At 36.9% G+C, this 26560-nt stretch overlaps 1 protein-coding gene across 2 annotated transcripts in view; it reads left to right on the top strand.

Annotated features, from left to right (window-relative positions):
• The window catches only part of ubr2 (ubiquitin protein ligase E3 component n-recognin 2), an 83151-nt gene that overhangs the window by 15528 nt on the left and 41063 nt on the right, over positions 1-26560 (top strand). Inside the window, exons 3-18 of one of the 2 annotated variants that reach the window (XM_028820709.2) lie at positions 2041-2119; positions 2512-2622; positions 6680-6810; positions 7718-7856; positions 8251-8313; positions 8402-8522; positions 20767-20874; positions 20996-21084; positions 21803-21901; positions 22214-22377; positions 22887-22986; positions 23079-23207; positions 23300-23483; positions 24910-24971; positions 26049-26159; positions 26247-26312. In XM_028820709.2, the coding sequence (XP_028676542.1) occupies positions 2041-2119; positions 2512-2622; positions 6680-6810; positions 7718-7856; positions 8251-8313; positions 8402-8522; positions 20767-20874; positions 20996-21084; positions 21803-21901; positions 22214-22377; positions 22887-22986; positions 23079-23207; positions 23300-23483; positions 24910-24971; positions 26049-26159; positions 26247-26312 (1756 nt within the window). Of the gene's footprint in view, positions 1-2040; positions 2120-2511; positions 2623-6679; positions 6811-7717; positions 7857-8250; positions 8314-8401; positions 8523-20766; positions 20875-20995; positions 21085-21639; positions 21739-21802; positions 21902-22213; positions 22378-22886; positions 22987-23078; positions 23208-23299; positions 23484-24909; positions 24972-26048; positions 26160-26246; positions 26313-26560 lie in introns of both variants that reach the window. The other variant, XM_028820708.2, reaches the window with a different exon arrangement.

The raw sequence follows: 26560 nt of genomic DNA, 5'->3' as shown, positions 1-26560 counted from the left end.
GTAAAGATAAGTGAATAGATAAATTAATAAATGAATAAAGATAAATGGACCTAAAGAGGGGAGAAATCCTGCTTCCTCAATTTAAATGCTTATTCTAAAATGTTATTGATTAAATCCTGCCAGGTTTTGAAAACTTAGATTTTCTAAGTGCGAATTTGTTTTTTTCCAGTTTCAAATAGTATATAACATCAGTTACCCACTGACTTAAAAGAGACGAGTTAGGATTCTTCCAATTGAGCGAGACAAGTCTACGTGCCAATAGTGTAGTAAAGGCCATTACAGCTTGTTTGTCCTAGAGATGGTTTTCTTTTTGGTGATTAAGACTTGATATTTGCATGTCTATCTATCATGTGTCTGATCTCTTGTCATATTGCAGTCATTTAGTAAGTGAACACTTTTATACTCTTCAACAGAATGTCTAGTGTGTTGTAATTGACACTAAGCTTGCTTGTTATAAATTACTTGCCTTCTCAAAAGTGCTGAAGGAAGATGAAAGTCCTGACAGCAAAATATTCTGAATTCCCTTAGCTAAATATGAAAAGTAAACACTTATTTCTGTAGAAACCAGAAGTCACAGCACCTGGGTTAAAATCCATACTTAGTTACTATCCGTGTAAAATTGGCATTGTCTCCCCATTTCTTCATAGGTTTTCCCCAAGTTACTGAGATACACTTCCTCGTCACTAACACATTAGTGTCATAATATTGATTGTTGGGTTTATTTGGCCCATATTTAAGTATGAGCATTATTTGCCTTGCATATTGCACCCCTTCCTGGATTAATTCTTCTCCCGAGCTTGATGCAGCTAAATGGATATATAGATATGTTTGAAATATTTCTAAAATATTTCAATTATATAGCCTTAAATCTGTAATAAAAATATTGAATTAGAAGTCATCTGTCTACTTCTAGGTTTACATCTCACCTGAAGAAGGGGCCTGAGTTGCCTGAAAAGCTTGCATATTGTAATCTTTTTAGTTAGCCAATAAAAGGTGTCATTTTGCTTGACTTTTCACTACATTCATAATGGCTAACACTGTACAACACCCTAGTACTACTTCTAGGTGAAAGCAGCTGAATTGGTTATTGAACTGCTATGTTCAGAAACACAAATGATTAGGTAGTTAAATGCTATAAGACTTTTTTATTTGAGTTGGCAACACAAGTTTAGAATACACATTTATGTTGATCTGAATGAAAGGACCTGCTCTTATGTAGGAACAAACTTTTTATGTATGATACAGTATTGGCTGACATCTGAGCAAAACCTTTTTTACTCATTTACTGTATTTATTTGCTTTATCAAATGCAAAAATGAAATGGGTTTCTGTCATTCAAATAGAGATCACAATAGCAAGTGACCTTCTTTTCGGTATCCAAATACAAGCGGTCTACTAACTGCTGAAAAAGGGAGAAGCTAAACATTAGACTCCCAGACAAATACCTGCATTTAAGTGTCTAATAACCCGGCTTGTGCTCTGTTGATTCAACTACTCTTTGCCATTTTCATAGGAATTTTTTTCACTACTATATTTGCAAATGCTATTTTAAATAAATAAATGTGTAGCACTGTAGAAAGAACATTATCAGTAGCCAGATTGAATATACACCACACATGACCTTTCAAATTCATTGGGTGATATAATATCTGAAATAAAACATCTGTAAAGCAGTTATGACAAAGCTCTTAAATGTAACATCATATTGCAGAACAATTCGTGCTGCAGGGTATTCAAATTTTATGTTTTGTTTGTGTTCTTAAAAATTGTACTGTACATAATGGTAACTGACTATTGCAAATGTAATTGTGCTTTTCAGTGAATATGTACTTGATATATCTTTAAAGCTATAAATTCCATATTTGGAAATGCAGTCAAAAAAGTAAATATGAAACAGCTGAATAGACTTTGTCAGAATGTTTTTAACATTTAAAAAAGAAGCCGAACATCTGCTTTGCAGAAGACTGCACATGCAATATTTGTACTGTCTTATGGTGCATCTCATTCCCTGATTTCCCTGTAACTTTTTGCACTCCACAGAGACTGTGCATCAGACCCTACCTGTGTCTTGTGTATGGAGTGTTTCCTTGGGAGCATCCATAAGGACCATCGGTACAGAGTAAGTAAGCGGCTTGTAGAATCCTGTTTTATTGGATTTAATATGTAGTGAACCTGAAAATAATGTTTGCATTGGACTCATCACAATTCTGTTTACAATTTGATATTGGGTAAATTCCAGGATTTTATAACACTAAAATCATACAATGATTTATATTTATGCAGCAGCTGTTGTGGTTGCATTGTAGCTTTTCCAGCAGAGCTTCTATTACAATTATTAATTTTGCTATCATTGGATACTGTTGTGGCCTATTACATTCGGTCCTTACAACATCACTGCCCTTATGATAAATTATTTGTACAATATTTTGTTCAGTCCAAACCTTTTTTTGGAGCAAGGAGCCAGAGGTGAAGGATACCATGTTTTTTCTACACTAATTACTTGTTTTCTAGATGACAACCTCGAGTGGTGGAGGCTTCTGTGACTGTGGTGACACTGAAGCATGGAAAAAAGGCCCTTACTGTCAGAAGCACATGCTGAACAAGAGCAACCTATCTGAGGAAGTGAGTGTTTATGCTGGTTTGATTTGTCTAGTTCTCACTGTAAATGAAAGCTTTAGCTTTAGTGTGAGAGGACAGGAAAACTTAGCAGAGCCTTTTTGGGTGTACAAAAGGCAACTATAGAAATCATAAACGTCTGCCCAGGAGAGCTGCTATGAAATCTCGGAGCCTTTTTATACTGGCCAACACTTTAGTGTATCAGAATGGACCAGAATATAAAGCCTTACATTTAAACTGGTATATTATATTGCCTTGTTGGGTGTAGCTTGTTATGGTGATAATTTAGTGTAACCTCTGAGTGCTTTTAATTGTCTTCCAAGTAACTGTAAGACTTAGCTTGTATTTAATTTGAGGCAAAGTCCTCAAGAGAAATATTGCATTAAAAAATATTACATCAATAGTGCCGTTTTAAAACGCAAAGTATGAAAAAAAATGCCTCGTCAAATTTAAAAATACAAATTGGCTAAGAGATTAGTGCATAAAATGGCAGAGCAAAGCTCATTGTCGCTTTTAGAACTTGTAGCTAATTACTCCCATGCCCTCTCTAGTCAATGGACAGTTCATGTCTTATAAGCTGCTGTTTGCTTGTGGCATTTGTCTCATTGTGCTTATGCTTCATTTACTGACAGAGTTAGGTTGTACTGTAAGAAAACAGACTTTGGAAAACATGAAATACAGTATGTTATTTTACTTGTGACATCAAGTTGAACGGATATATGGTAGCTAAAAGTTTGTTTTGACATTGCGGACATGTGCTTGGCAAGTACTTGGTTCTGTGTGAATTAAATAGTGAAGGTTATTCTGATGCTATTGGATTTCTTCTACCAAGTCGTATGCAGAGCACAGCTGTCGGACTGCAATCCTGGAGGATGATTTGTATGAGTCAAGTGTCTCGAGTGCTTTGATGTGGTGCTACTCGGATTATTTTCATCTGATCTTGTGGTGTTAATGTTGCAGTGTTGCAGAGTACTAACAAAATTACTTGCAATCGTTATTAATAGGGATGCACCGATACCACTTTTTTGGAAAACGAGTACGAGTACTTGCATTTCAGTACTCGACGATACCGAGTACTTGCCGATACCGAGTACTTAATAAAAACATGATTTAATTTTACAGGTATCAGCTTTAGTCATATAATTTAACAAAAAAAACAAGAAACTCTCGTCTATCCACTGGGAGGTTAGGCTAATTAGCGACACGGGGCTAACACTGCTTGTCCAAATATCCGTGGTGAAACTAAACGCAGAGGAGGCTTGCAGTAGGCTGTGGATATGTTTTTTCACGGAGTCGTGTAGTTTAGGCAGCTCCGTGTCAGTCATGTAGCGGCGGCTTGGGACATCATATCTGGGCTCCAGAACATGGAGGAGACGCAGGAATCCCACATTTTCTACCTCCGAGAGTGGCTGGTCACTCAATGCAATGTACTCGATAATTGCCTGTGTTATTTTCACAGCACGTGGATTGTCTCTGGACATTTTCTCTCGTCTTGCAAGAGTTTGCTGCAGCGTGGGTTGTGTTGGTTTAGAAGCGTGGGTAAACTCTTTGTACTCGTTGTCGTGTTGGGATTTTAGGTGCTTGATTAAATTACTTGTGTTAAATGCGCTACCTTTTGAGCCTCCTCTGGACAATTTCGCTGAGCACAATTTGCAGTCCGCCTTTGTTTTGTCGTCTTCATTCACTTTGAAATAGTTCCACACGGCTAGGGTTACCACTTTTAATACAAAAAAATAAGGGACGCATACTGCAGCGGGGGCCACATCCCGTATTACCCAATCAAAAGTAGGAAAGGAGGCATCTTCATAAAATGCGTGTGGGATGATTTGCATGAGACGCTGCTTTAAAAAAAAATGATAAAAAAAAATACGGGACAAAACCCGTCTCGTATTGATTCAAAACGGGACGCGCAATTTCATTCTCAAATACGGGACGATTCCGTATTTTGAAGGACGGGTGGCAACCCTACACACGGCTGACATGTCTCGCCTCGCCTTCTTCCCGCTCTGAGCTGCAGCCGGGGCCTGGGGGCGGGCACTCGGCGCCTGTGATTAACCCCTTACACGCCGTTCAAACATAGACATTTCTCAGACCGTGGTATCGGTCCCCGGTATCGGGGGACTTTTAACGAGTACGAGTACTTTAGAAAATGTGGTATCGAGGCCGATACCAGATACCCGTTTCGGTATCGGTGCATCCCTAGTTATTAAAACTCCATTTCTAGGCTCTCTCATTGTTCAGTACATTGTCTGTACTCTGATCAGTGTATCTTAATCTTTAAACAAAAGCATGTGACGTTGCCAGAACAAGTCTAACACCACGTAATGTTTTGGCTTCAGTTAGTTTATGAGGTGTTTTAAAAAATTTTTCTTTTCAGATGCATTTAAGTCAGAGCTATATGGGTTTTATGGTAGTGTAAATTCTCCACACTATTGTGAAGCAGGTTTGAAACCAATTGGTTATCCAGTATAAGAAGGTCTTCAGTGATGTCACTGGTTATTTGCAGATAGTCTGTATTTAAATCTGCAAGTGTTTGGTTTTAAAGCAAACAGCAGCACATTAAAGTTTGATTTGCCAACTGGGATGGCAACCTTGTAATGCAAATTAAGAGTGCACGGTTTGCATTGTGCATCACGTCAGCTGCAGGATGAGATGGTCTCTTTAGTGTGTTTGGGTAGGTTTGATCATTGGAATGATATTGGATAGAAGTTTAAATTAAGGACTGGAGGCTATGGGGCTCCTGCAGTGGGTTGGCACCCTGCCCGGGATTGGTTCCTGCCTTGTGCCCTGTGTTGGCTGGGATTGGCTCCAGCAGACCCCCGTGACCCTGTGTTCGGATTCAGCGGGTTGGAAAATGGATGGATGGATGGCTATGGGGCTGACCAAAGTATATGGGTAACACTTTAGTTTAGCTTCTACAAAAATGCATCAATTACTCATTTATTGTTACGTAGGAAGACCTTAACAAACTCTTCTTTTGGTGTTCATAACACTTATAAAGCATCAGTAAAGTGCCTGCTCATCGCTGCAATGTGGCATTTGATATGCTGGTAACATAACTTAGGAACATGAAGGATTCACAGGTCTGTATACAATATCAACGGGCACACTTTTCACTTAAGAGACCTCTGACCATTCCAAAGTGAAGTTACTTTAGTAGGCCATATTGCACAAATGAATACCCACTTCACTGATGCTTGTAAGTGTTGTGGACAGTTTTTTTTTTTTTTTTTTTTTTTTTTTTTTTTTATAACTCTTTGAGGGCTGAATTTTTTTTGTTTTCTTAAAAGCACACAAAGCAGTAGTCTCACACATAAATCAACATAAATCTACTGTTACGCAGTGATGTGGCTGCTGTCTGCGCCTGTTCGCCGTCTCTGCTGGCTCAAGGGCCAGCAGAAATGTATGGTGAGCCGGCAGCCTGGCTGTCTTCATGCAGCTGGTGGGTAGCGGTGCCGGTTGCAGTGTGGTACAATCTGGTCTATACTTCTTGTCAACGTAAGTGGCAGAGCTCCCATTGCCGTGGGCGCATCAGCTACACAAACATGTTCAGCACCACAACCAGCTGGGGACAGATCGGCGAATGCTGGTACCTCACTTTTGTTTTCAATCTCCATCTCTAGATCACTTGCATCAAAATCAGAGTCCAACAGGTCAGGGTCCGACTCAGTCCAGAGTTTTTTGCTCTGTGCATTCACTTTGGTCTCTCGCCACATGCTGATGCTATTTTAGAGGCTGTTTGCTCTTCACTACTCATACATGTGCAGGAAATCGAGGTCAAATCAACAAAGCTATCTTTCCTTCTAGCAAAGAGAGTCAAACTAAAACGTAACGGCAAGTTTTGTTGCAGTTTACAGCCGATTATTGTCCTCTACCCCTGAATTTCAACAAAAGTTAAGGGCTTGTTACATAGAAGTAAATGAATAATAGTTTCATGTTTGCAGTACCTAAACTAAAGTGTTACCAGAGTATACATGTTGGTTTAACGTTGAATAGGAAATGGGGGGGAAGTGGAGTTATTTAAGGTTGTAGGGCCTGGCTTCTGATTGATGATTCTTATCAGGACCCACTGGTTCCGCTGTCTGAGGATATGGTGGCACGATGCTATAACATCTTCTCTATCCTGCTGAAGTATGCTGTGGACATGCTGACTTGGGAGAAAGATGATGAACTGCCTACAGGTTTGCAGCCTCTGTAAGTGTACTCTAATAATAATAATACATTATTAATAATAATCAAATGGTGTTATAGTGTTAACTTTTATTCCTGATTTTCTAGACTAATTTGGCATAAAGTTGCTTATAAAATGTAAAGCTACTGGGTTTGTTTTTCCTTTCAACACACCTCCTTGTTTCCTGCCAGTGTACTTAGAAAAGGGCAAAAACTGCAAGTAATTTTTGTCTATAACAGTTAAGTCACAAAAAAGAAGAAATAACGATAAATGTGCATAACCTTCCCATGTTTCATTACAGCTACTCTTAACTGAACTTTGTCCAGATCCAAGCCACTTTAAAGTTTCTTAAATCCAGAAATATTTTTACGGATGCCATTAGCAGTGCATTTGTCCTGATGAATGATGAAGTGTTCTAAAACTAGCAAGACCTAATTATGCCTATTTTATTGTGGGATTTTAGAAATACGTAATTTCTCATTCTCAACACCGCTTCCTTGCTATGTTTATCAGGAGCGGGATATAATTAAACAACTCCTGTCATGTTGCTGACTTGTTTTGTTGTCTTTACAAATCATTTTTTGCTTTTGAGTCACTTTGGAGTTTCCTTTCTCTTTCTGTTCTTATACAGTATTTGACAAGAGTATGGCGTTTCTCACTCAAAATAGTTGGCACGTTGCAATGCTCACAACTTGCATCCCATCCTTTTCCAGCCCATCAGTGAGTCTTATCACAACCATTGACTCATCAGTTAGTGCAAAGGATATAGGGAATATGAAAAGAGTGATAGAATTATCCCATGATACACTGTGCAAAGCTGAAGGTGCAAGGTTAGAAGATTGATATGGGAGATAAGGTTTACTGATTTAGGTGGCAGGGGAAAAGCAAAACTTGGCAAAGTTGCCTATTTTTGTGTATTTTATGTTTCAGAGAAAAACATGACACCTACTACTGTATGCTGTTTAATGATGAAGTGCATACTTATGAACAGGTGATCTACACACTGCAGAAGGCAGTTAACTGCTCACAGAAGGAAGCGGTCAGCTTTGCAACAACCGTGGATAGAGATGTAAGTGTTTAATTTGGGAAAGCAAGCCTTAAAGCAGCAACTGGTTGGGCTCTCCTAAAAAAGCTTCATTCATGAATGATTTTCTTTTTCTCCTCTGCATAACTGAATATTGCAGAAAAAAAGTTATTGATTTGTTTTATGATTCTGCTTGCATCATAAAAATTACATACATGTTGGTCATCTATTAGATTTTTCTTTTTAAGGAAATACAATCATGTTTTTCAATGCATTCTACTTTATCATGGCAGAGGACAACGCTAACAGCATGTGACAGTAAACCCCCACATGAAACAAGTAGTTGTAGTACTAAGATCTTTAGCAGTTCTTTTTCCAGTTTTGATTTGAGAGGATATCCTTTCAAATAGTAATTTACTCTACTTGCATTTCATTTCAGGGGCGAAAGTCTGTTCGTTATGGAGAGTTTCAGTTCTGCGAACAAGCCAAGAATGTTATTGTAGTGAGTATGATCTGAGCAAGTATTTGTGCATGACTGAGAAACCTCCTCTGATGTATGGTCCAATAGAAGAGGTTTTGTTTAATTTCAGAGGAACACCAGCAGGCAGTCAAAACCCCTGAAGGTCCAAGTGATGCACTCCTCTGTTGTTGCACATCAGTGTTTTGCGCTCAAAGTGCTTTCCTGGTTGGGTCAAGTGATCAGCTACTCTGGTAACTATTCTGCCTATCTACAAATTACACCTAGGTAATCAGTGCCAATTAACGGTGCACAAGACAGTAATATTTTAACACTTAGTACTTGGAAAACATTGAAATCTACATTTATATTTTCTAGGATTCTTGCTTAAGTGGCTTTTAAAATGTGAAATGATCTTCATCTGTCTTTCAATTGAAAAGACCGTTTAATTAAACAAATGGCATACACAAAATTGTACATTTACATTTCATTTTGAACTTATTGCTTATATTCAAGGTCAAAGAAATTTAAAAAAAAAATGTGAACCTTAAAAGTGATCATTTGAATCTGGTGTTCTGCCTCATCCGATCATTCATGTGTGAGGTTGAAGTGCTGTCTTTCTTTGCATTTACCAACAAATATGTAGAACTGCAATATGATCAGATCAAAACAAAGTAAGACCTTTTATCTTTATTTCACCTTATACAATTTCTTGTATTAGGAATTTGTTAGTTTTCACATACCCCTTGGGGTCAGAGCGCAGGATCAGCCATTGTACAGCGCCCCTGGAGCAATTAAAAGTTAAGGGCCTTGCTCAAGGGCCCAGCAGAGTAGGATCTCTTTTGGCAGTGACGGGGATTCGAACCGGCAACCTTCGGGATACCAGTGCAGATCGTTAGCCTCAGAGCCACCACTCCAACCTGTGATGAAGTGATACAAATGCTGCAAAAGATTTGGGACTAGGATCAGTCTACATTCATGTAGAGAATGTCCAAATAGAAGGAATTCCTTCTGTTGCTTCTCTCTAACATTGCACAAGCATGTTGTACAATGCTTTAGGGGCGAAATCTGAAGTTCTATATGCTTCCCTTAAGAATATGAAAAGTTTGACAAGAGCAGACCATTAAATCCATCAAGCTCATTTGGTTCACCAATAGTTAAATTGGCTTAGTTATCTCATCCAAATACTTTTACAAGTTGCCAAGGTTTCCTCTTCAACTACGTGACCCCTTTTTCCAGTGGAGTCTTTGAGTCCAAGATTCACTATTTAATAAAAATAATTTTACTGGATCAACTTTATTAATGCCTTTGAGAATTTTATAGACCTTTGCACAGTAATAACGGTCAGTTCCTTTAGCTTGTCAGAATAGGGCTATGCCATTTAGTCCTACCGCGTACTTGGTTGCTGGATTTATTTATTTATTTATTTTTGCCCAGGTCTAGTTTTGGTATGTATTTTTGTAATGTGCATCATACAGTCTTACAAGCACATTAAGAAATTAGAGCCTAATATCCCATTATTTATATTCAGCATTTTAAGTATGACTTAAAATTTTATTTACCTATTATAATTGTTCTTGCACATTTTGTATAGATGATGAATATGACATGAAAGTAAACCTCTAAATCATTTTCAGAGAGTGCTTCCTGTAAGACAGTTTTGTCCATCTTGTATTTTTAATTGTTTATAAGAATTAATCAACACTTTGAAGTTACTTCAGTTTTTATCTTTTTATTTATTTATTATTTTGTTTCCAATACCCCCAAGCTTGCCTGTATGAGAAAATGCCAGTATATGACTTGCTGTTTGACTTGTATTGATGTCTAGTTATGGAAGGCGTTGAGCTTTTTTGGGAACCCCATGTAAAGAACCAAAACAATTCTAATTATTAGACAATTTGAGGACCATGTTTGGTACAGGAAACTACACCCTTATGATAAAGAGTAAACCAGCCGGTGTCTTCCGAAGAAATAATCAGAATGACTTGAAGTTGTGTATGCCAAATTAATCGACTGCAGGGGTTCACCTCCTAAAGGGATATGAAGGGTGAATATTGCACCTCTCAAAATATAGGAAAAACGTTTATCTTTAATATAGGCCTGCACTGAAAAAAATCATTTTTTGGTCTAGCTTATTTTACTCATATAAATGAGTTTTACATACAAATGGTAAAATTTAGAATTTACTTATATTTAATAGTTTACCCAACAAAATACAAGGACTTTCAACTTTGCATTACTTATTACATTGCCTCTACTAAGATTTTTTTGTTTAAATTCAATTATACATAGTTGGGCGGGCTTTTACTTTTGCGCATGCACACTGAGCAGTTTCTCATTCGTACACAGTGATCATCATACGTGTGTGCTCACTGAAGAGCTTCCGATTTGTGCACATTAATCACATGATTTATATTCATAGAACTGGTGGGTCTTTAAGCCATTTTTCTTTACATTTCTTGGAATTGGTAAGATATTCATTATTTACATTTCATATCAGTTTTTTTATGTGAGCAGTTTTGTTAAGACGTTAATAACTTACATTCCATATAAGCTTCGATAATGTGAACAGCTTGTTAAGATGTTTATGTACTGCGGCTTAATCGTAGGCATATGGGTAAGTATTTTTGTTGTTAATGTGTCCACAACTCTCCAAAGAACTGACTAAGTTATAGCGTGAAAGTGTGTGATTATAGTATTTACTACAAGTTACTTTTATTCTCCTCGTAATCAAAACCTGTTTAATGTCCTTTTTTTTTTCCCTCCATTCCAAGAGCCATTTTTCGAGCACTTGTTTAGCGATAATCAAAGTTTGCACAATTTGCAACTGGATTTATAAATTACATAGAGCAATTAATTATCTGAAGACCTGGAGATGTACAGTTGCTCGTGTAAGTTTAAAAAAATCTTTAACGAAGATCTTACTTTCAGCGAACTTTTTAAAATACTTGTGTATACACAGTATCGGCAGTTTCAATATAAAGGTACTTCCTGGGTAAAAAAAAAGTTTCAGAATAGGTAACTTATGATGGTACAAAAATGTCATTGCAAGGGAGAAAATGGGGAAACTTAAAGAAGACTACAAGGCATATCGTTTATGCGTTAAGTTGTTGAATTGATATTTTATGTATTGTTCTGATTCATGGCACATATAAAAATGGTTATTTATAAGAGGTATTCATTATTTTCGATCAGAATTTTTAATATATTCTCTTAGTATACTATTTCGTATGGTTTGCAGGTGGCAGCCTGTATTAACAGATAATTTGTATACTAAGTTTATAAAGGAGATATATCTCTGAGTTATGTAATTGTTATTATGGTAAAAGATAAATTATTTGGAAATCACAAGTAAAATTAATTTTGTCATTTGTTTTCTATTTTTACACAAACATTATACATTCATGCAAAATGTTTTGTGTGTTTAAATTTATGACAGATAATCACCAGTGAAATATATATTTATAGCTGCTCTTGATACTACTCCATGTCTAAAATTACATATTTACTTTTAATAATTAATGCTGTACTATTTGCAGTTCTTGTAGGTGTGAAATGAGGTGGTATTGTAATTGCTGCAGATCTGCTTAAGCACTACTGACTTCTTCATAGCAATTTTGTACATGGTCAGATTTGTGCAGTAGCAGAAGCAAAGCACCCATGTTTAAAGGAGCCAGGCTCTTAGTCTGGCTATTATGGTTGGCAGACCAGCTTAAAATATAAAATGGCCAATTACAGGACAACATTAACATCCCTTGGGTGCCCTGAGCTGAATTCATTAAAGAAGAAGCAGTTGCAGGAAAATTCTTCAGCAAGAAATATTAAAAAAAAAAACAAGAAGGCTGAAGTGAATTTGCTTCCCCAGCTGGATAAGGTGGAAGACAAGCAAAGTCTTGACAAAGAAAGAGAGGAGCTTTTGAGTGAGGTGAGGAAGAAAGATAATCACAGTGTTATCACCCAAAAAATGGCGAAAACATTTTCTCTCCGAAGGATTGAAGATTTCAAAGCAAGATGGCCAGCTGTCTTCAGTGCCACTCATGTACTGAAAAAATGTAAGTAATTTATCTTCTAAATTATTTTCAATTGTTAGTTTCTTTTTTTCTGTGTGATATGGTGTAGTTTTAGAGCTAATAAAGAAACACCTGTTTATCATTTCAGAATTGTTTGTAATTAGTTCCACTTTATGGTTTGTGTTCTATATGTGCAGATCAGCAGAGAATTCTAAGAATCACAACAGTCCATCTGGTTGTAGAAAAAGAAATCCAGATGATGCTAGATATCGTACTCGGGGTAAGAAACATACGTAAATTCTTGCAGAGATATTTATTAAATGACCTGGTTTGGTTGCTTTTTCACAATGCCTCTTAATACTGTTTTATACAGGAAAATACTCTCCACAAGTGAAGAGAGCTTATTCTCTGCTGTTTGATAAAGTACCTTGGTGAAAATGTAGAGGATCTTCTCAAAGAGTGTGTGGTAAGTGGATCAGTTTTATTTTTTTCTCTCTTCTGTTTGCGGAGAATACAGCCTGTTTCTCAATATTGCATTGACTGAGTGGAGTTTAAAAAAAAAAGCTCTAATCTATACGATGACAACTCTAAGAAACTAATAAATAAAATATATACTATATACTACTATAATATGTTAGTAATACTATATTCTTTCACTCAGTAGTTTATATTACTTTAATTTTTCTTTGCTTTGACAATATATCGCCCTTTTGCATGTCAAAAATAACACATATGGATAGTGATGCATAAAACATTGAAAACCAAAGAAATAGCCAAGTCAAATTTAGAATAGGCTTGAAAGAAAAGCAATTTATTTCATTTTTTGGGTGATGCCCTCTACACTGGATGTCATCCATCTTGATTATAAAACAGTAATCTGAAATTTGTTCACGAACACTTTGATATTGTTTGGTACTATCCAGAATTAGTTTCTATTGATTTGCTTTGCTTTCTTTGCTTTAAAACCCGAGATTAAAATTCTTCTCAGCCAGCTCTACCAGTGTAGAACAAGGAGCAGTTAAAGTGTTTATTTTTTGGTGGAGTATTCCTTTGAAATGTAGATGTATTTGTTATTGATATTAATTATGGCATTTTATTTTCTTTAGAATGTTGAAGCTGATAGTATTCAGTCTGACTGGAGTCAGTATGCTCTCAAACTATTTGTGGCAAAGCATGAAGGAGCTCCTGATGCAGAAGCAGCAGATGTTGGTGTGATTGTTGAGGGAACTGAAGCTGTAAATAATTTTGGTGAATTTGTAACAGCATGTGCCATGTTACTAGGTGTTATATATTCACTGAATCTAAGTTACCCTTAAGAGCTCAGATATAGTCAGTCAGTCAGTCAGTCATTTCCCAACCCGCTATATCCTAACACAGGGTCACGGGGGGTCTGCTGGAGCCAATCCCAGCCAGAACAGGGCGCAAGGCAGGAACAAACCCCGAGCAGAGCACCAGCCCACCGCAGAGCTCGGATATACTTTAGAAGTATTCCAAAAATTGTTTTTGGAATTGAATGGTCTCAAACTTAGATCAAAAGTTCTTTCTTTAAAAAACAGGTTAATGTGCTAATGTTAAAGCTGATGCAAAAAATAAAGCATTATTTACTGCAAAATTAGAAGACCATATTTTTTTGTATGTATGTATATACAGCGTATGACCATATTTTGGTCAAAAAAAAAAAGCATTGTTTGCTTGATTTTTTTTTTGTATTTACCTACCAATATAGAGGCCCTATTGTACATAAGAATTTGTTAAGGTGGGCGGTGCAGTGGTAGCGCTGCTGCCTCGCAGTTAGGAGACCTGGGTTCGCTTCCCAGGTCCTCCCTGCGTGGAGTTGGCATGTTCTCCCCGTGTCTGTGTGGATTTCCTCCCAGAGTCCAAAGACATGCAGGTTAGGTGCATTGGCGATCCTAAATTGTGTGTGTGTGTGTGTCCTGCGGTGGGCTGGCGCCCTGCCCAGCGTTTGTTCCTGCCTTGCACCCTGTGTTGGCTGGGATTGGCTCCAGCAGACCCCCGTGACCCTGTACTTAGGATATAGCGGGTTGGATAATGGATGGATGGATGGATTTGTTAAGGTTATTAAAGTTACAGCTTCACAGTTAAGCTTATTTTGTAAAAGTAACATACTGTGACTGGCAAACATGTTTTTGTGAAGATAAAGGTAAAATAAAATGTACATTGTAATTGCTGTTATTCATAAAGAACAATATTGTAATAATGTGTTATACATTAAAAATACAAAAACTATTCTCTTGTGCTTTTTGTGTTTTCTCCACATTTATTTCTTACGTTCGAACAGTTAAGAATATTAAGTTAGGCTTACTAAAAAAAATTATGGCAATTGATTGCGTAAACCTTGTTAAGTTCATTCAAATTAAAATCTTGTTCTACTAATACATAAACCATTTGTGTAAGGTTAAATTATGAACATTAGTTGTTTCAACTTAAAAAAGTAAATATTTTGTAAAAGAAAATTTTAGTTAATCCAAAAAATTCGTATCACTTTTTTATTTTCACTCAACTCAAAAAGCAATGTTAAATTTACATTAAATACCATTGTAGGATTTACTTAAAAGTAGTGTTAGTTGAAAGAACTTAAAAAGGTGAATGCAATTGATTGCCATAATTTTTTTTAAGTTTATCCAACAAGTTATTTTTTTCAGTGTGTGGAGTGTCATCTTATGCTATTTTGAGGTTGCTGATCACAAATGTATTTGATTCTTTACCAGTGGTCTTAGGTTAAAAATTTACAAATTTCAAACATCAGCTTTTGGGTTATCATTTAGATTATTTCAAGGTCAATTATTATGAATGTTTGATTTTTTTTTTTAAATTGTAATCAAGAATATTTAGACTTTTAAGCATTTAAATTGCATGTAACATGTTATGCTTTCCTATGTTAAACTGCATTTTCCATTTTTCCACCCAGTTTTGAAGATTGTCCAGGTCTTTTACATTTTTTCTCACTATCTGCTATACCTCAAATATTAGTGCCATCTATAAATTTCACTAATTTACTAACTAAACCAGAATCATAACCTGTAATATAAATTAGAAAAAGTAACAATTAAATAACACACACCTGAAAGACACGACTGATAACCTATCCTCTGTCAAGCCATCTCTTCTTATCGGTACTCTGTGACTGTCTAATTATCGTATGTTCTCGCATTTAAGCGAGTCTTGAAACCTGAAAAATCTATCATAAAATCAGACCCCGACTTATACGCCCGTTCAAAAATGCAACACTTCGTTCTTGCTTTCTCAAATCTTGCACCAGTAGACACATCACATTTTGTTGCAGCAGCACAGTTACCAAATTCTTTCGCCACTTCAACGACTTTTAATTTAAAACCAGCTTCATATTTTCTTCTGATCGAACGCTCCATCGTAGATAAGGGATGCTCTTACGATAAAGTTGTATGAGGGTGTGTGATACAAAACAGTGCAAACGTCACTTTGGAATTTTTTTGGGTATTATTATGTGGTCACATAGGCACAATACATAGAAAACAAAACGTCGTGTACTCCGTGGTTACTCTCTCAGGTGGGCATTTACATATCATAATCTCTTGGACTAATAGCGTGAGTTTTCCGCATTTGACTTGTACGAACAACATTATAAAATACCAGAAATTATACGATAAAATCAAGCCCTGACTTATGTGTGAGAGGAATTAAACGCGAGTATATATGATAACCATTCTTGAAACCCATTGTTGTTAGTTACCTCTGATGCCTCTGTGTTCTAGTTTCAAAATTAATATTTAGTGCAGTAATGCATCAAATGATTTTTGAATGTACAAGTAAACTGTCATATTTGCTTTTGTTTACTTCAGTTGACAAACTATTCTGCAATGGGCAAGATCTTTCTCTCATAAATCCTTTATGGGTATGCAGTATATTAGCCTCTTATTCATAGTCTTTCAATTTCTGATTATATTTGTTCTTATTTTATTCACTGTACATTTGGTTATCATTTTCAATCATTTCCCTTTGTGTTTGTGTCTGAGGTTTTCTAAATTTTGTTGTGTTTTATTTACTTATGTATTAGGAAAAATCATTTCCTTTAGCCTCAATAGCAATTCCCTTTTTTTAGGTTTATCTCTTACCATTTTAATGCTTTTTGGATCCATTACAGTGCTTCTGTATTTTGAGATGCCTTGTAATGTGCTTGAGGGTGACCAATTATGAAGGCACTGCTTCAGAAATCTCGATGAGCAAGAATATTTTCTAAAGATCATTTTGGTGTTTGTAACACTGCTAGGACAGTGCATATCCACACCAAAACCACATTCCAACAGTAAAGGATGTTGAAGAGAGCTGGTTTGCTGCCTCAGGGCATCAACAATTTGCATATAGTGAGAGAACAATTCATTCTAACTTGTATCCAGGAAGTTCTCGGAGAGAATATCAAGGCATTTGATGTGAATCTCCAGTGTAATGGCAATGACTGTGAAGCTTAAACAGACGAAATTACACGTGTTAGAATTTCCAAGCTGAAGTTCTGGTTGTTTGACATACTGCTACATGATTTGACTTGGGCTATTCATGCAAGACATTCCAGAAATGTACAGTAAATAAATTAATAAAATAAAGCTTTTTTGCAGAATAAAGTGGATCACAATAAATTCTAGATGCTACACAGGTCTGATTAGCACCTACAGAATTTATTGGCTAGATTGTATTGCTAACACAGAGAATCAAATGGTTCACGTATTTTCTTTCCATTCTTGATCTTGAATATTTACTGTTCAATATTGATATGGCAATATACATTTTTGTGTGTGTGTTTTATTTAATTAGACTGTATATATCATGAGTTAAAGATCTGATTATATTTCAGGAGCCATTCATGAAGGAATTCAAGATTATTTTCTCACAAATGTAAGAGCAAAAAACTGCAAAAGTTTTTAGATTTGGAATAGTGTTGATGAGATGTTATTTATTTTAATTCCTGAGTAGAAAACAAGTACCCATTTCAACCAGAGTGCACCATGTTAAAACAGTACCAGTCACGGTCTTTATAGATAAATCATTAACAAAAAACACATGATGCACCTTGGATATTTTTTAAGCAGCATTTTCATATTGAAGGTAAGTATGCATGCCATCAACTACAGTCCCTTTAAGTTTAAAGTTATGTAAATGAACCATATTAGTAGATCTAAATGAAAGCCATTCTGGCTATTTTATTTTTTCCCTCTTCCCTGTAATCTCACCAATTATTACAAACAGAGTGATTACTTTGTCCCTTTTCTAGTTTACTAGTATCTCTTGGTCAAATGCTGTAAAAAAAAAAAAAAAACAAAAAAAAAAACCAATTATTTCTTTGAGCTGCACTTTGTATGTGAAAATCTGCTAAAGTGCTTAGTAAGATGTCAAGGAAATAGTTACTAGAAAAGAAAAATAAGATTAAAATTGGGTGTGAATGATAATGAATGAAATAACTTACGAAAATAAATCAATAAGAGTTTGCATAAGAAAAACACTTCTTTTTCTTTATATAATATATAATATATATATATATCAATTTGCTGAGATTTCAAAGCATTCTTTCCACCTGAAATGTATGCAAGGCTTTCCTTACATTTTTTAGGCCTCTGATGCAGTGGATTTTATATTGGACTAGCAAAATACCCGCGCTTCGCAGCGGCAAAGTACTGCCTTAAAATTGTTATTAAGAAGAAAAGTAAACATTTTTAAACTGAGGGAAAATATACAAATAATTATTTGTTAAGGATCTCTTTGTATACCACGTTGTCAGTTCGGCCCTATAAAACCTGCTTAACTTTTGTAAGTAAGCTGTAAGGAATGAGCCTGCCAAATTTTAGCCTTCTACGTACACGGGAAGTTGGAGAATTAGTGATGAGTGAGTCAGTGAGTGAGGGCTTTGCCTTTTATTAGTATAGATACCCTACAAAGGCGGAGCCATGATTCCGGTTGGACTTGATACTGTTGATTCACTTTGGGAATTAGTAGTAATTGACAGTGGAGACAGAGAGGTAAAGCTCAGTTCCCTTAACCCACCTGAGATCTGTGAATTCTCATTGTCCTCCTCACTCATATTTTTGCTTCCACTTTCGCTCTCGACTGGAGCCGATGCTGCAGTGTGAGATCCAAGTAGATCCATTCCTTCGCCAGTCTCTTCCAAATAAGTCTCTGGCAGGCCGTATTGTAAACTTAAGACTGGATTAGGCTTTGATGAAGCTTTAGTTGCCTTTTCCTTATCTTTCTGAACCTTTGATCTTCTGCTCATGATTTAATGTACATATACGTAATTAAAACCTCTCAGGTTGATTAAATACAGGATACCTCAAAAAAGGCAAAATAACATCGCTGTCATTAGAGTTCCATCCTAGACATCCATTTCTCATAATGGATGAGACCAACAGTTCTTCGATGTGTTCATTTAGCTCTTTATGAAGAACTTCATTTGCTAAACAATTTACTCTTACCGCCAATTTTAAATATGTACTCCTTTAAACCATTGTCCGCTATATTCTTTATAGCAAAATACCCGTGCTTCGCAGCGAAGTAGTGCTTTAAACAGGTTATGAAAAAGAAAAGGAAACATTTTAAAAATAACGTTACATGATTGTCAATGTAATTGTGTTGTCATTGTTATGAGTGTTGCTGTCATATATATATATATATATATATATATATATATATATATATATATATATATATATATATATATATATATATATATATATAGCAAAATCCCCGTGCAGCGGCGAAGTACTGCTTTTAAATTTTTATTAAGAAGAAAAGAAAACCTTTTTAAACTGAGGGAAAATATACCAATAACAATTTGTTAAGGATCTGTTTTTTTGTGAAGCTGCCTTTACAAAGCTTCTCCGCTGTTTTATAAATGAACGCCATATAAGGCCATCCTTTTTCATTGCTTCGCCAAGGAAGCAGCCTTTTTATTTAATCCACGGGTTCTCCGCTGTATTATTGTTCGTTTATTACGATTGTTATAGTTCTCTTTGTATACCATGTTGTCAGTTCAGCACTCCGGTTGTAATATGACCAAGCCGTGCAAGCTTACTGTTGAGAATGCAACGTATAGTTGTACAGGAGAAAAGCAATCTTGCCTCAAATCAATGGCAACCTTTTGTAGGTCTATGAACTTAATTTATGCGTCACTCGCTCGCTTCTTATTGTTTCGCTGCCTTCTCAATTGTGTAATGAATGTTTTCTTCAGCGCTCTTTGTGTCAGTTCACGTGATTACGTGGGAGGCGTGATGACGCGATACGCAACTCCGCCTCCCACGGCCATCGAGCTGCAGTCTATTACAGTATATGGACAAAAAAGAGGTTCCAGTTATGACCATTACGCATAGAATTTCGAAATGAAACCTGCCTAACTTTTGTAAGTAAGCTGTAAGGAATGAGTCTGCCAAATTTCAGCCTTCCACCTACACGGGAAGTTGGAGAATTAGTGATGAGTGAGTGAGTCAGTCAGTGAGTGAATGAGTGAGTCAGTGAGGGCTTTGCCTTTTATTAGTATAGATAGTCATGGGCATCCACTTTCATTTGAAAATCACAGGTGGCTGAATTTAATCAGGTGGTGATTCAAAACCCCACCATAGAAAACCACAAAAGTAGAGATCAATAATGATTGCAAATCAATGAAGCATGTTAAGTCATTTATAGTATTTTGTAAGTAGAACTAAAATGTAGTTATGAAAAAGCCATATAAATGAAATTGATTTCAATAGTTTTTTTTAAATGATCTGTGGTGTTAACCTGGCCTCTCAGTTGGTATATATGTCAGATTTTTTTATACATTACAGCCAAAGGCTGCCTCACCAGTTCTTTTATGTTTAGAACTTCTAATAGTGGTCTGCTTATTCTTCCAAGAACTAAGGTTGTGACCTGGAATGTAATTCTGACATATAAGGAGGAGCAAGAGTATAGAGTTTTATATACCATTAGCAGTATTGTAAAGGACACTGGTTGCCAATGGAACCTTGCTAAAACAGATGAGATGTGCTCAAAGATTCTTGTTGCTGTATTCTGAACTAACAGCAGTTGATCAATGTCCTTCTTAGGTGTTCCAGTTAGGAATGCATTATAGTAATCGTGTTGACTAATTAATTAGTTGGACATTAATTCATGCTTTTGTTTTTAAACGCAGCTTTCTTGTTTTTTGTGCACCTTTCATTGGTTGCTGTGACATGTATGGTACAAAATCCGTTCAGCTGTTAGAACTAAATACAGGGATGTACATTTTGATGGTTGCTTGGCTGATCTTCTTTTTTCCCTCAGTCAGCATAATAAACAAAAAATAGTATAAATAAATCATAAGTTCATTATTCAGCGACAGTCTCCTCTTTCTGTAAAAATCATCCTAATCTGGATTTGCACAAAAAAGTACATCTTACATCTTAGAATGCATGAATTACTGAATGGCGTTTTACCTAAATTCACCGAACAGCTACCTCCCATGTTATGTTTTTCTCTACTGCTGTTACAGATGGACTGCGTCGAATTCTATGCCAGGTCTGGTTACAGTTGGGACCAGAAGGAGAGAATTCATCTCTTGTGGACAAGCTAATGCTTTGTGATTCAAAGCTCTGGAAAGGTGAGTCGGAAGTGCCTTTATGCTCTGAAATCTCATATCTAATTAGCAAGTGGTCCCTATAGGTCAGTTTATTGTCTTGCTTAAGTTCCTTGACTATCATTTGTTTTCTGTGTACCTGCAGGTGCAAGGAATGTTTATCACCAACTCTTCATGAGCAGTCTTCTCATGGATTTGAAATACAAGAAGCTATTTGCAGTTCAGTTTGCAAAAGTAAGTGCCAGTGCATGTGAAATGACATAAAATCATGTTGTGTTAGTAATGCTGTGCAAATAGATTTGTACAGGGTTTATTAACCTAACTTAATGACATACTTTGCTTCTTGTATCATTTTAATTCTGAATAGTCTTTTCTGCCTTCATTCTGGCAGCATTTGTAAGCAGTGCAAATAAAATATTTTGAAGCAGTCAGATATTATGAGCATTGCCTGCATAGTCAACTGAGCTATAATACAAATGACAGAAGATTTTAAAAAGAACTTTTCCTAGACTGTGCATTTGATGGTCATGGTCCTGAGTGTGGTAAGCAGTAACAGGACTTCTCCAAGCAGGTGTGCCTGTGGCAGTCCTGTCTATCTGTACCGTAACAGGACTGCCCCAGCCCAGCTTTGGCCCGTCTTGCCTGGAGTATACAGGTCAAAAAAAGGTGCTGAACCATGTAGAATATTTTGGGTGGGGAATCATTCTGCACATTTGCATTTCTCACTAAATCTGCGAGGAGCAGATTGTGAGAAGTCTGACCTGGAGGCAAATTTCCTCCTTTGTCTAGAATTACAGGAAGCTGCAGACAGACTTTATGGAGGATGACCATGAACGGGTGGTGTCAGTAACTGCCCTGTCTGTCCAGCTCTTCACAGTGCCCACCCTGGTGAGTACCCACACATGCTAACTGAAGGTTGTATTCCCTGCCTTTTTCTTTGCCTCCCTATTAGAATTATGAACGATTGCAGTGTGACTTTGTGAACGATGACCATGACAGACAGTTCTCTATCACGGATCTCTCCGTGCAAATTTTCACAGTGCCATCTTTGGTGAGTACAGGCAGCTGATTTTGTAACCTGGAGGTGCTTCCATATGAAGATGGTGCTGTTTAAAATGCCTTCCTTTTGGATGTTAAAAGAGGTGTCCCCATACTTGGTCTGCATATCTGTTATAGCTTTGGATGTTACTATAGATACTGTAGACACTGCATAGAGAATTGGTCTTTCTGTGCTTGTCCAATATTGCCAAATGAAAATTGTTCCATGTTCTGTGCTTACTTCTCAAGTTAAACTTTCACAGCAGACCTGTTTTTTTATATGTACTTTTTCTCCAAGTTGGGTTAGAGACTCTTTTAATTTCAGGCACGGATGTTGATCACTGAAGAAGACCTCCTGACTACAATCATTCGCACCTTTATGGATCATCTACGACACAGAGATCCCCAAGGACGTTTCCAGTTTGAACGATACACTGCCCAGCAGGCCTTCAAGTTCCGCAGGGTACAGAGTCTCATTGGAGACTTGAAGTAAGCTTAACACATACATATTTACTACAGACTACTTGAAATAGTGGTTTATATCATCAAAACGTAAACATTGTCAGCACATAAAAATTTATAGATGTTTAGAAGCACAAACAGTTTGTGAAATGAGCACTGCAGGTTATACTGTATCTTTCAGAGATGTAGTTATGACTAATTGACTGCTACCTGATTAGGATTAATCTAGTTTGCTCATCTGTTTTAATTTCACACTGTATATACGCTAGAAATGAGTAGAGTGCTGACTGTTGCTTACGGATTTGTTAACTTTGTCCACCACAGTTTCTAGCAATAATGAGGGATGAAGGGTAAGAATGACACGAGCAGCACTTTTTACACATTAAGCACAGGCAGCCTTTTTCAAAGTCCACCATTACATTCAGCCAATTTTTGATTTAGAATTCAAAGCAGAATCCAGCAGTTTATTGCCAATTTGTGACAATTATGCAGTTTAAATGGAGAATTTGTAAAGTAAATGTTTGTTTCTGTTTCAGGTATGTTTTAATCACTCGGCCTAATGAATGGACAGATAAGCTAAGGGAAAAGTTTCTAGAAGGTTTTGATGCCTTTCTGGAGTTGCTGAAGTGCATGCAGGTAAGTGTTCTTGCAGTGTCAGCTTAGTTATTTAACTTCACTCCTGGCCTTTGTTACAATGTTTTTATTTATATAACATATATATTTGAAAGGGTATGGATCCGGTCACACGGCAGGTGGGACAGCATATTGAAATGGAGCCCGAGTGGGAAGCAGCTTTTACTTTACAGATGAAGCTAACGCACATCATTTCCATGATGCAGGAGTGGTGTGCCTCAGATGTAAGTTTTGCTGCTTATTTCAAAGCTTTGCCTACATTGAAAAACAGACATTTGAAGGACTTTTCTGTGCTATTTAATGTTTTTTTTAACAGGAGCAGGTCTTGATAGATGCCTACAAAAAGTGCCTGGCACTGCTGATTCACTGCCACAGTGGATTCACAGATGGAGAGCAGCCTCTTACGCTTAACATGTTTGGTCATTCAGTGGACACAATACGATACTGTGTGTCTCAGGAAAAGGTCAGCGTTCACTTGCCTGTGTCTCGTCTACTGGCAGGTATGTTTCGCTCTTGTAGAAGCTCCCATAGTGTGTACGTGTGCTATTGAATTAATGTACTGTCAATCCTCAACATTTGCATGTTCTGCTTCTGCGACATCAAGCATTTGTGCAATTTTTATTAGTAACCTAATTTTTACTTTTGCCTTGTCAACAGCCCACATTTGTGGGCCTCACGGCTATGTGATTTAGTGTGCAGAGTGATTAATGCTCTTTATTCACTGAATGAAATGTTCAAACAATAAAGTGTGGTGCCGTTTTCTTTTAAATAAATAGGTAAATAAATATTCCAATAAAATCGGTGATAATGTGGAAAATAAAAACCAAAAATAAATTTAAATACAAATACAAAACCATCCAGGCAGTGGTTACTGTCTCCAGTCAGTCCACCGTGCCTCTGCCTGTCTCCACATCTCACCCCACTGGGTCATCTTAGTTGCCAGTGATGGTTAAAGCTATGGTCCCCTGTTTCCAGCTCTCATTCTGCCTGGCTCCACACAGGATGCACCGAGCCGGTCCTCAATCTTCAATTAACACTTTCTTGGCTTGGTATCTATCGGATCCTTAGGAGGCTTCATCAATGTCCCTGCTCCAAAACACTGCATTAGCAGGGACATCCTTTGGTGCTCCATTCCCTTCACTCCATCTTGGGACCTCTGACCATGCAGGCCTCCTCTCCACTGGGCCGATTTGGTCTACTAATGCTGCCTTTTGGTTTCATTTCTATCCATCCTCCTCGCTATCCGGCTTCTTTTAAGTGGGTGCAGTTGCTAATTACACATCTCGGAGCGCCAATGAAGAAACTAGCCGATCTGCACCTGTTTGTACATGAGTGCGGGCTTGCCAACTCCCTCATCAGCACTAGGAGCTACTCCACAACGATAATGTGCTCCTATGCTTCTACCCAGAGCGTAAACCTACTGTTGCTCTAAAAATGTCTACCGCCGTGGATCTCTTTCAAGTATAACTATCTGGCATTTGAATTAATGTATGAAACAGTTTGAAACAACTGCTGTTTGGAAAAGCTTTTTTTTGTTTAATAAGGGATGTCACGCTATAAGTGATACCATTTTTGACTGCTATGTATTATACACCATAGCTACCAGCAACTTCAACAATATTACATCAAGAAAATTATACTGTGAACACAATATTTGACATAACTCCTTTATATCTTATAATTGATACATGGTATAACAATGCCACAGCATATTCACTATTGCATGGTTTGGGCTTGAATCTGCGGTACAAGTGTCTGTAAAAAGGTTTTGGCACAAATTAAAAATTGAGAGTTCTAAATATTGCTTGCTATAGCCCTAAAGAGTTTTCCATGCTACTAAATGTTATCTATAAGTGATGTGAATCATTAATGACCATGGCCTCCAACCTAACTCTGTTTGATGCACCTTCTTTGTTTCTTCTTAAGGTCTACATGTTCTCTTAAGCAAAACTACTGTGGCATACAGATTTCCAGAGCAGCTATCTCTGGTGAGTATGTAACGCACACAGCTCTACAAGTCTTGCAAGTGAAGGAAGTCCTCTAAGAGTCAGTGCCTACATGTGGGTTCCTTCTCTACCTAATTATTCAGGAAATGATGAATTTTGTATGCTCTTATCATTGGCTCATTCATTCCAGAGCTTTCTTGTTACTTTGTATTTCTATGGACTCCTATTTGCTTTCATTTCACACTCCTTTTTCCTTCTAGAAAAATGGCATCAGTTAGACATTGAAATGTGACATTTCTTCCAGTGTTGAACATTACGTTTGCATTTTGATGAGAATGCAAAATAACTACAGAGCTTAGAGAAAGTTGTGTCAGTGGGAAATGGGCTACAGTAGTTTGTAAATATGGAGTGAAAGGCAGGGAATGTCTGTACACTATAAGAAGAGCAACCACGAAGAAATGTGTGGTATACAGTATATAGCATGAGTAGAATTAACAGCATACTTGAGGATACCCAAGACTGTGTAGGAATAAACATACATACTCATGTTTAGATTTTCAATCATATGAATTTCTAATTCCTGATTATGCTTTTAGAAAACATTTTTGTGTTTTCTTGAGGGTTAGGCATACATTCAGGATGTTAACACATGGTTGGGTCAGTATGTCTACTGCATACGCGCATAATCTACCCATAAACAATCGATTACATACTGTATACAGTTTGTGTGTCACTAGCTCTCTCATCTACAGGCCTGTATAGAAGCACAGAATGTTGGTCAAAACTACAACCCCAAAACAACATTTTGGCTAATGGGTGAACATGCATTTACAACTATGCCATTAGACTCAATGTATTGGGTTCATAGGCAAATGCATTTACATAACCACAGATATGGCTAAGGTTTCTGTATAAGGGTACCCTCCATAATCATGTGTACCTCTTGATGCCACTACTATTTCAACTTGGCCATTTTATTTATTCACTCTTTTGCTAATAAAGTGATAAATATGAAACCGGTCTTAGTTCTAGCTTGAGGGGCCATGTACACAACACATTTATCTATTTAAGATCTGACTCCTTACCTCCCTCTTTTATTGTTTAAAACTATTTCCCCAGAGCGAATTAAGTCCCCCGATGCTGATCGAGCATCCCTTACGGTGCCTAGTTTTGTGTGCTCAGGTGCATGCTGGTATGTGGAGAAGGAATGGCTTTTCTCTTGTCAATCAGGTGAGTGATGCATTCCACTTTTGAAAAATACATTAAGTGCTGATCTTCAAACTGCATACCAGCTTTAATTTTTATTCTGTTTTGCAGATCTATTACTATCATAATGTGAAGTGCAGGGCAGAGATGTTTGACAAGGACCTTTCTGTTCTTCAGGTGAGCCAAAGAAGCCACTGTACTTAAACACACTTTCTTAGAAGAAAGAGGAGGTGGAAGAATTTGAGGTCAAGGGCATGACCGAATCTCTGTAGGAAAATGAGACATTATGTGGTGTGAGTTCTTTCTCGAGAGAACATTATTTAGATTATTTTTTGTAGCGTTCTAGTCAGCAGGGCCTTTGTACCAGCAGAATGTCCTTATCTGTTTGGTGCCTTGCACTGTACCTAGAGCAATGCAGTTGAATA

The sequence above is a fragment of the Erpetoichthys calabaricus genome, chromosome 15, assembly GCF_900747795.2.
Source record: "Erpetoichthys calabaricus chromosome 15, fErpCal1.3, whole genome shotgun sequence".
Classification (NCBI taxonomy): Eukaryota; Metazoa; Chordata; class Cladistia; order Polypteriformes; family Polypteridae; genus Erpetoichthys; species Erpetoichthys calabaricus.
This window is presented reverse-complemented; position numbering and strand designations above follow the sequence as displayed.